A 10,299-nucleotide genomic window follows, 5' to 3' on the forward strand; every position below is an offset into this window, starting at 1 on the left:
GGTAGAGAAAAGACTGGAGGAATAGACACCAAAACATGAGCTGAGCTTAGCCCTGAATTGAGATTTTTATTTTCTTCTTTCATTAAGTATATTTTCCAAGTTTTCTATAGTACATGCATAGATAAACATTAAAAAAAAATCACCCAGGAACCTGCTTTTCAAGGAAGAAGTAGAGTGTGAGGGTACCTGAGACTTCTGGCCTTTACCAAAATAGAGCCTAACAAATTGGGGAGCACATAAATTCCCTAAGTAGTGTCCGAGTCTAGAGTGAGGGAGGAGTAGCTTGGATGCCCACTGAGGGGCCCTGGGCCAGGCAGGGGCTGGCAAAGCAAGCTTGAGAACAGATGGAAAGTTCAGTCAACAGGAGCAGGACTCCGAGATCAGTCTTAGTACTGTATGGACAAGGAAATCCTTGTGAGGTAGGAGAGGGTCCAGATGGTGGGGACGATGGCTAATTATGGAGGAGAGGGATGCTCACCACTGTGGGGCCACTCAGATATTTTCCAGACTAGCTCAGGAACACATTCCCAATTCCTCAAGGGAGGCCACGGACTGAGTGAAACTGAAAATGAGCCTGCCCCTTTTGAGAGTGAAAACATATATTGATTTGGGTGAGCCCTTCCCTCAGGCAGAGGGGCAGGACCCCTACAGGAGATGAAGGACATGGAGTGGAGGTGAAGGACTGATGGCCACAGCAGAACTTCAATAGCCTCTGAGGAGGCCTGCGAACTCTGGACCTCTGCTTAGGGTAAGGGAGGGACTTGGGCTTTTGGTGACTGTGCCCAGGGCATAGAGGAGAATGCCAGGCACTGTGCCAGGCAGGAGCTTCACTCACATGACCATGTCTAATCTTTGCAACAGTCCCCAGATGAGCAGCCTGAGGCTCAGAGAGGTTATGTGGTTCAAAAGCACACAGCCAATAAGTAATGGAACAGAATTCCTAACTCAATATTGAGTCCCTCTCTGAAAAGGGAAAAACATTGAGCAGAATTAATACTCATGATAAATATGAATATTGTTTTTTTTACAAAAAAATACACAGGTGGACAGAAGCTGCAAGAATATATGCCTTAATGGTGGCTAAGTCTCATTGCTAGGAATTTAATTTTTAAATTTTATTTTCTCGGTTTTGGTGTTTTGCTTTTGCTTTTTTTTTTAACTTTCCACCTCCTCCATGATGAGCATGTAAATCTTCTTAAAGCAGAGAAAACAAAAAAATTTTTCAGAAGCAGTTGTGAGGACTAGTGGATCAAAGTAATTGGAGTGAATTACAGTGAGACCTTAATGACAGAGAAATCCAGGTTCTTACTGGTTATGTGAGTTCCACTTGGCTTCACTGAACCTGTTTCCTAAACAATAAAAGGGGATTATAATCTTGTCCCAGTGAGCTGTTGCCAGGATTAACTGAGATGCAGCGTACATGAAAGTCCCAAGCACAGTACTTGGCATAAGGATGATGTTTAATAAACATTAAACTTGACTAGTCATAGCTCTTCATGCTGCACCAGGAAGGCCTAGCACCTACAGCTGTTTCAGAGAGCAGAAAGGAATCTGGTTTCCTTGGCAGGGGCCCCTTACTAGACCTGCAGCTGTCTACACACCTGACACTCTCTCCTCCCCTGTTTTTACCATCTGGAGACTAATAGGATCTCATTCCTTACCCCATTTTCACCTATTTGCTTCTCTTTCTCCCTTTGTCTCAACAATCGCAGCAGCTTAGACAGTATCTTTGAATACATGTGACATTATTTTCAACATAACACACGTTTGCAGAGCACCTGTGTCCTAAAGATGGCCCCAGGCTTCTACTTTCCATTCATATCCTCAGAAATATTTGTAGGAGCTCACAGTCCAGTTGAGAATTTAGATCCTTCAACTCCCATTTGTTGTCAAACTGCTGTAACAGGTACACACATGTGTTGTGGAAACCCAAAAGGCAGATTTACCAGTGTATGCACATATGCATGGGAGAGGAGGGGAAGAATGGAAGTATTTAGTATTTAAAGAACAATGATCTGCTCACCCTATATTATGCATCAGCTTCATATACTGTCTTTTCTAAAGAGAAAATGTGCCCATTCTGCTAAACTGGTTGCAGAGTCAGTTAAACCAATGCCTGAGTGGGGCTGTTTCCTCTCACCTTCAGATTTATTAAATTCTGTTCACAGCCACAGAGTTTGTGGAAGGCTCGGGTCATCTGATGATGCTGCTGAGGCAGTGGGATGGAGAGCAGGTCCAAGGAGTTACAAATTAGCTCAGAGTGTTCTCGGACATTTTGGAGCTTTTTGGAATACACACACATTCTGGTTAACAGGCAGCTTTAAGACTCAAAGGAGTGCCCAAATCAGGCATTATTTTATATATATATATATATATATATATATACATTATATGTAATATATATATACATTAACATTAATGGGAGTAAAAACAGATTCGCCCATAGTTCAGACTCCCTAAGAAAGAAAGTGTTTTTTACTTTTCCTTAATCTCTTCCAGCCTTTGTTCAAATCCAGAAATCTCTGGACATGATAGTAATTGTGGATTAGATACAATGATATATTCTACTTCTTTTTCACAGCCAGATGCACTTAAGTGCAGCAACATTCAAAACCGGGGCACTGTGACAACAGCCCCTTCAGGCCTGTGGACTGACAGTGCAGTGGAAGATGCTGGCAGGGCGCTGAGACACACCCTGTTCTGCCTGTGTTATTTATGCCTCTGGCAGTGAAGCCCCTGACAAAGAAGCATGTCACTGGAACACATGCTCTTTGTTCACAGAGGTGCATACCAGCACCGGCTGTGTCAGAAGGGACAGTACCGGCCTTGTAGTCTCTCCTCCTTTGGCTCTTTTGCTTTCTTTTTATTTGCTTGCACATTGTGGCTATGTTTATTAATTACTTTGTAGCTTAATCTTATAAAACAGACATTTATCCTGTGAGCTATGTATCATGGGGAAAGAGTCCTTCATACCCTCGGGTTGGTTATGAAAAGAGGACAGGATCTCAAGATTTGCCCCTTTTCTTCCTAAGGATCCACACCACCTCCCCCACCAGCCACCAGGTTACCACTCTCTCTAGCACAGAGCTACCATGTTCCAGGCTCCTTCAGCATCTCTCCTTTACCTGCAAGATGGCACCTGCGTGCTCCGTTTGGTATTAAAGGCCCTCTACAATTGCTCTCAATCTACTGTACCAAAGAAGGCCTCGTGCTATGACTTCATTCCAGTTAGCTGATGGTGTAGTAGACAAGATGGCAGGCTTTAGAGTCAGACCCATCTGGGTTTAAGTTTTAGCTCCACCTCTTGTTGGCCTTGCAGCTTAAGGACCCTGTGCTTCAGATCCTCATCTGTAAAATGAATAAAGTACAATCTACTTCACAGCGTTGTCTGAAGATTAAATCATTCAAACCCTAAAAGCGGATGGCTCAGTAATTGCCCCTTAGCTCATGTAACTAATTTGCTAGTTTTTCATAAAAGCCTTTATCTCATGGCCTTGTGGATCTCATAACCTTGTATTTACAGACCTCCTGTGACATCGTGAAGACCACTTTACTCACCATTTTCCCATCAGTGATGTAGGCTAAGACTAACATTTTATTTTATTTTTATTTTTTAAAGATTTTATTTATTTGAGAGAGAGAATGAGAGAGAGCACATGAGAGGGGGTAGGGTCAGAGGGAGAAACACACTCCCCGCCGAACAGGGAGCCCGACGCGGGACTCGATCCGGGGACTCCAGGATCATGACCTGAGCCGAAGGCAGTCGCTTAACCAACTGAGCCACCCAGGCGCCCAAGACTAACATTTTAAATACAAGACTCGAGAAACAACGTACTATAAAGTTTTTGCCTTTCCCCAAAATGCTTCTAAAACTTTGTTTTGAAATTTTAATTGGATATTTAAAAAATTGATATAGACGGTTTTGTTTGCCACTAAATGAACTCAGGTAAAATGGGGGGTCTTTCTTTACCTCAAGAAAACCTTAGGTTATTGCATACAATTGTGCAGTTTTTCTCTATTCATAAGTTCTCAATCTTTGGAGCCTCTATGAAGATGGCATCTGATTTGACACATGACATATTTACTTATTTTAAGCTTAATACACCCTAACGTGACTCCCTGGAGGTCTGCAAACTTAGGGCTCTAACCCTGGCTCTCAGAGTGGTTGTTCTCCGCGCCAGACCATTACAAAGGCTACCTGCCAAGCTCCGCCGAAACAGAGCCCACCGAGAATTTACACACCTCACAGGGGTGCCCTGAGGAATAAATGAGATAAAAGTCTGCGGGAAAACTCTGTAAAACTCCGAGACTCCATTAGAAATGCTAATTGCTGCCTTGCTAGCCTATATTTAAATGTTAGGAAAAAACCCACGGAGATTCTCTTAAGCTCGGGGACACTCGGCCCCTCTGTGGCTCCGGCGGGCGGCCGGGGTTGTCCGGTGCCCGCAGGCCGCTAAGGCCGACTCCGCCCGGTGCCACGCGGTACGACGCGGGTCGGCAGCGATTCCGCCCCCGACGGGGGGTCCTCGCAGCACTGCCCTCCCCGGCCCGGCCATGGAGCGCGGAGTTGGGATTGTTGGCCTCGAACTGCGTGAGGGAGCAGAAGGCGACCCCCCGTCCCGCGCTCCCCTCACGTCTCCCGACTTAGCGGGCGTCGGGCTGGCTTGGTCGAGCCTCCGAGAACGGACTTGGCCTTACGGCTCCCCGCAGCCCTCCGAGCAAACTTCCCAGCGCGGGTCGGAGACCCGCCTCCAAGCGCGGCGAGGTGGGGCCCGGGGGTCTGGGCTCGGCGGCGGGCGGGGAAGCCCCCCGAGCAAGGTCTTACATCAGCCACCCCACGTGCAGTCAGAGGGTGGGAGGAAGTCGCTCCAGTCCCCCGGGCTGCGCCTTTACCCCCGCCCCACCCCGGCCTCCGCCCCTCCCGCCGCGCGTCTCCCCGCCCCGTCCTCGGTGCAGCCGCGGCCGCCGAGCCGAGCAGCGCCGCGCGGGGCCGAGTCGAGCCGAGCAGACGCCCGCGCCGCGTCGCCGGTTTAAGCGCAGTGCGGGGCCGCGGCCGGGGGCGGCGGTAGTGAGACCAGCGCTGCGCTCCAGCCCCCTTTTCCCTCCATGGTTTCTCTCCGCTCCCGTGAGTAACTTGGCTCCGGGGGGCTCCGCTCGCCAACCCGCACGCCGCCCGCCGCCTGGGACCGCGCCGCCGGCCTCTACCGCCAGCAGACCCCTTCCGACGGCCCTCGCTGCGCAGGCCGGGACGCCTCTCCCCCCTCCGCCCCCGCCGCGGAAAGTTAAGTTTGAAGAGGGGGGAAGAGGGAAACATGGACATGAAGAGGAGGATCCACCTGGAGCTGAGGAACCGGACCCCGGCAGCTGTAAGTAGAACCCCCGTCGGGCGCCCTCTCCCCCCACACCCCGGATGACTTGCATGTAATGGTGGCCACCTGCGGGGCCCGGGCCGCGGGTTCGCCGGCCCCGGCTCGGAGAAGGGCGCAGCTCGCGGGCTCGGACAGGGAAGGCGGGCGGGCGGGCGGGCGTGGAGGGGGGGAGCGAGCGCGCGGGGATTAACTCTTTGGCGTCCGAGGGCCCCCGCGGCCGTCTGGGGAAGGCGGTGGGGTGGGGGAAAGCAAACTTTGAGCTCCTCGCCCGCCGGGGTCCTTTCTCGGAGGAGCGCGTGTGCGTGTGGCCGGCGGCGAGGGAGGGAGGAGGGGGTTGTGTAACGCTGGGAGCCATGTTTGCAGCCTCTCGGGATGCGCGGCCGGGCGGAGGCCGGGCCTGCCGAGGAGCCGCGCGGCCAGCCGGGGCTCGGCCCGCCGGGGCTCCGCGCGCCCCGGGCCGGTCGCGGAAGGGGCTCGGGCGGGGCGGGTACTCATCCAGTCGGGCCTCGCGGTTGGCGCCGCCGAGGGCAGCGGCCGTGCGGTGAGGAGGGGGCTGTCGGCCTCCGAGGGGGGCGACGAGCCCCCTCGCGCGCTGAGGGGCTTGGGCGGGCGCGGCCTGGCGCGCGGAGCGGGGGAGGGGCGAGGCGGGCCGCGGAGGTGGCGCAACCGCCGCCCCTCCGAGGCCAAGTTTGAAAAAAAAGGACGCGGTTCCCGCCATTTCTCAAGCCTAAAAATAAAACTTTCTCCCCCATTTTTCTCGCTCCCCTTTCGTCCTCCGGGCTTTTCCCACTCTCGGCCTCCCAGGGCGCGCCCCGGTCGGCCCAGGCCAGCCGTTGTGGCGGCGGCGGCTTCGCCTTTCCTCCGCGCCGTGGCGGCGGAGCCCGGGGCCCCTGCCCGGAGTCTGGTCCCTCGGTGTGGGCGGGCTGCGGCTCCTCGCGCCAGCCGGGGCGCGCCACGGTCCGACACAGCGCCATGTTGGCGGGCGCTCGTCTCCCTCCGCCGCGTAAGCCGGCCTGTGGGTTCGGGCCACCGCTGCCGGGCCGAGCCCCTGGCTTGTTTTGCGCCCGCCTCGCCGGGGCTCGGCTGGCATTGGCGGGAGCCGCACGCTGCGGCCGCCGCGGACTCCTCCGGCTCGACTCCTCTTCGGGCGCGCCGCCGTCCCCCTCCCCCTTCTTAAAAGGGCAACGCTAGGCGGCCGCCTCCGCCCGGGCCAGGAGCCGGGGGTACGGGCGGGCCTCGGCTGGGCTCGCGGGCCGCGCGATCTCGGCGGCCTCTGCCCCCGCACGTGCTCCAGGGAGGCCGGCACTCGCCGCGGCGGCTGCGTGAGCGGCGGGCGGGCCTTTGAGAATCGCCTCTTTCTTCTCCATCCTGCCCTCCCTGTTGCCGGGCGCGGGGCCATGTTTCCCGGCGCCCGCGCGCGGCGGCCGCGCCTCCGCCAGACCCGGGCCTCGGGTGAGTGGCGTTCCCTCGCCGTGGGGAAGCCCAGGGGAAGTCCTCTCACCCTGCCCCGGTCGAACGATGGGCGCGCTTCGTGCAGTCAGGTAGCTGTGGGTAACAAGTTGCCAACTTGTGGAAATTCATCCACCTGCGTTCTCCTGGTGTCCCCACAAATGGGGTACGGGGAGAAGCGCCCCGCGCGTCCCTGGAGGACCGGAGGGGTTGGCGTCTCCACTTGGTCCCCTGGGTTTTCAGGTTGAGGTTCGACCACGGCAGTCCCATCCGTCCACAGTCAGACATTTTGTGTCGGCCACGTGCTAGTGTATTGAGTGGTTAAGCCTTTTCGCACCCTAAGACTTGAAGAGTTGTGTTCTCTTTTTGAGGAGTTGTTAACTTCAGACCTTTGCATTATTGCTGCGTCGCTGCGAGTCAATAGAATGTGGAGTAGATTTAGCCAAAATTTCCAAAAGTATGCACGTGGATCTTCAAGGCACTTTAAAATCTAGAATTTCAGTTCTTTGTGCGAAAAGTAAAGTACTATTAAAGTAGTCGGTAAGAGCAATGTTGCCCCCTCTGGGAAGCACAACTGGGCTGATGTTCTCACTATATGGAATTTTTCCACATACGCAGTAACCAGGATATTTTCAGAAATACTTAAATAAAATAGGAGCAGGTGTTAACTTTTCAAGTAAAATCAACTTAGGCCTTACGCTCTTGCCAAAGACAGGTCAGGCATGTGATTATTTCATGAACGTTAAATTAAAAGTCAGTTTTTCAGTTGCACTATCAGGCGACTAGGCTACTGTTACTGGACAGCACTAGCCTACAGCCATCCACTGGTTTATTAAATATTTGAGTACAGCAGTATGGCAGGGTCTGGAAAAGCAGGGTGAACTAGACAGCAATCCCTTCCATCCTGGAGCCTCAGAACCCGGTGGTATCTATTGTACTGGTGCAATTTAGGGGCTTTGGGAGCATCCTGGAAGCCTGCTAAGGTTGGGGGACAGGTAAAGGCTCCCCTGGGAACCCTGAGGAGGAGACTGAGACAACAGGAGTTAGGTTTTTTGGTTTTGTTTTTTGGGTTTTTTTTTTGGTACGATTTTATTTATTTGACAGAGAAGGGAACACAAGCGGGGGGCGGGGAGGGTGAAGCGGGCCTCCTGCTGAGTAGAGAGCCCCGATGCTGCAGGGCTCGAACCCAGGACCCTGGGATCATAACCTGAGCCAAAGGCAGATGCTTAATGACTGAGCCACCCAGGTGCCCCAAGAGTTAGGTTTTTAAGAGAGGAAAGCTTTGATCTTAAAATTGAAGGCTTTCCAGGGAGAAAATGCTGTAGGTTTTGAAGGACATTCTAAAAAAGCTAAAAAATAGTGTTTTGCACAAAAGAATCATCCTTGAGGCAAATGAAAAGTTCGAAGAGGACTCCTTTAAAACCAAACACAGTCACATGGCTCCTTATGTTTGAGGGGCCAGCTGTTAGAGAGTAAGCTTGGCCTGTGGGATCCTGCAGACTTGTCATTTGGGAAAAGAAAACCTTTTCTTCTTCGGATTTACAGTTAGAATATGGACAGGAGGCTCTTAAAATGCATACATGCATTCCATAATTGACTTAATGCCATCAAGTGAGAACTAAGTGTTTGAGGAGGGTAGAGGTTTGATCACAAATGTTTTTTGTAATTTTTTTTTTTCTTAAGACCAGATGGGCTTTTATTGTGTGTGGCTTTTTTGTTTTTATTTTGAGGTGCGAAGATGACCCTGGCAACACTTTTACCTTCTTGTGTTCCTTGGCCAGCGTATGCGACACCAAGATAATAGGTTCAGTTCACATATTACTATATTCTTACTTCTTATAAACACAAGTATGAACATTTAAGAGGGGACTTGCAAAGAAATGTGTATTTCAGGTTTTTTTCTAAGACCAAAACAGCTCTTAATATCAGGTGTGTTCTCATAGTGGAAAATGCCTAAGATGGCATTTAAAAATCTACATAAAGAATGGAGATCACGGGGCGCCTGGGTGGCTCAGTTGGTTGGGCGACTGCCTTCGGCTCGGGTCATGATCCCAGGGTCCTGGGATTGAGTCCCGCATCGGGCTCCCTGCTCTGTGGGGAGCCTGCTTCTCCCTCTCCCGCTCCCCCTGCTTGTGTTCCCTCTCTCGCTGTGTCTCTCTCTGTCAAATAAATAAATAAAATCTTTAAAAAAAAAAAAAAAAGAATGGAGATCACCATTTTAAAATATAGGCAAGGATAAGAAATATTTTATACAAAATACTGTGTTGTCAGTTACTTCACTGAGAACAAATTGTGTAGTGCTAGAACACACCATATACATCACAGAAATTGGTGGTATTTTCAGATTTGAAATGAGACACTGATAGGGGCTAGTGAAATATAATTTAGTTATATTCCAAAATGGAAAAAATAGCTGTTGTTTATGTGAGGCGGTCATCCTTCCATTGCACCAAACATGGCACTCTATTATGAGCACCTTATTAACTATGCATCCAGGGACAGCCAGCCTTGATGGTAGCTGTTTGAGTTTTTCATTCAGTTAGAAAGCCAGGCAATTCCTATGGTTCAGTGGATGCCTCTGTGGGACTCTGGTGGGCTGTGTGCGAAGACTAGACACTCCTCTCCTATAAATAAGAGTTGTCTTAGGAGACACTTTTCAGTTTCCTCTACTTTACACCTTTAAAAATTTTTCCCCCAACTTCTGTCATCTTGTGTGTATTAATGTAATTTTTAGCATAATGGGATATTCTAATTGATTGCATAGCAACTAATTGGTTTTTTCATTTTTTAAGTATTATATCTAAATTGAAGGAAAAAATAGGTACAGGTAAGCCAAAAATAGTATGTGTAGATAAACAAAAATAAAATAGGATGGGGGGAGGGGCGCCTGGGTGGCTCAGATGGTTAAGCGTCTGCCTTCGGCTCAGGTCATGATCCCAGGGTCCTGGGATCGAGTCCCGCATCGGGCTCCCTGCTCCGCGGGAAGCCTGCTTCTCCCTCTGCCTCTCTCTCTCTGTCTCTCTGTCTCTCATGAATAAATAAATAAATAAAATCTTTAAAAAAAAAAAATAGGATGGGGGGTGTGTGTGTGTGATTTCTACCATCTAGACATTCGGGTATATAGTCTGCCAAAATATTTAATTTTTTCCAAATTCAAATTTTATTAATGCATATATTTATATAAATACAGTAAGCTTTATCTCTCTGTGTCACTATTATTTTGCAGTCTCGTTGTTAATGTCTGCATAGATCATAATTTAATTTATGGGGTTGGTTAGAGGGCTTTTTGCCATTTTAAATAGTACTGAAATGACCATCTTGTAATGTGAACCTGTCTTCTGTCAAATTGTTTAGAATGGTTCCTTTCTTTACCTACCCACCAATAGGATATGGGTGTTTCCTTCTTTCATGCTGATAGTCCTGTCATCTAAATACAATTGAGAACCATTAATATAAATTTATTCTGTCATTTTGAGAACAC

At 50.3% G+C, this 10,299-nt stretch overlaps 2 protein-coding genes across 2 annotated transcripts in view; one reads left to right on the plus strand and one right to left on the minus strand.

Annotated features, from left to right (window-relative positions):
• Positions 1–10,299, minus strand: part of HEMGN (hemogen) — a 60,589-nt gene that overhangs the window by 40,357 nt on the left and 9,933 nt on the right. The gene's annotated exons all lie outside the window — the stretch shown is intronic.
• The window catches only part of ANP32B (acidic nuclear phosphoprotein 32 family member B), a 26,245-nt gene continuing 20,942 nt past the window's right edge, over positions 4,997–10,299 (plus strand). Inside the window, exon 1 of the mRNA XM_006742916.3 lies at positions 4,997–5,366. Within this exon, the coding sequence (XP_006742979.1) occupies positions 5,313–5,366 (54 nt within the window). The 5' untranslated portion in view covers positions 4,997–5,312. The remainder of the gene's footprint in view (positions 5,367–10,299) is intronic.

The sequence above is a fragment of the Leptonychotes weddellii genome, chromosome 14 (genome assembly GCF_054177405.1).
Source record: "Leptonychotes weddellii isolate Sample4059 chromosome 14, ASM5417740v2, whole genome shotgun sequence".
Taxonomy (NCBI): Eukaryota; Metazoa; Chordata; class Mammalia; order Carnivora; family Phocidae; genus Leptonychotes; species Leptonychotes weddellii.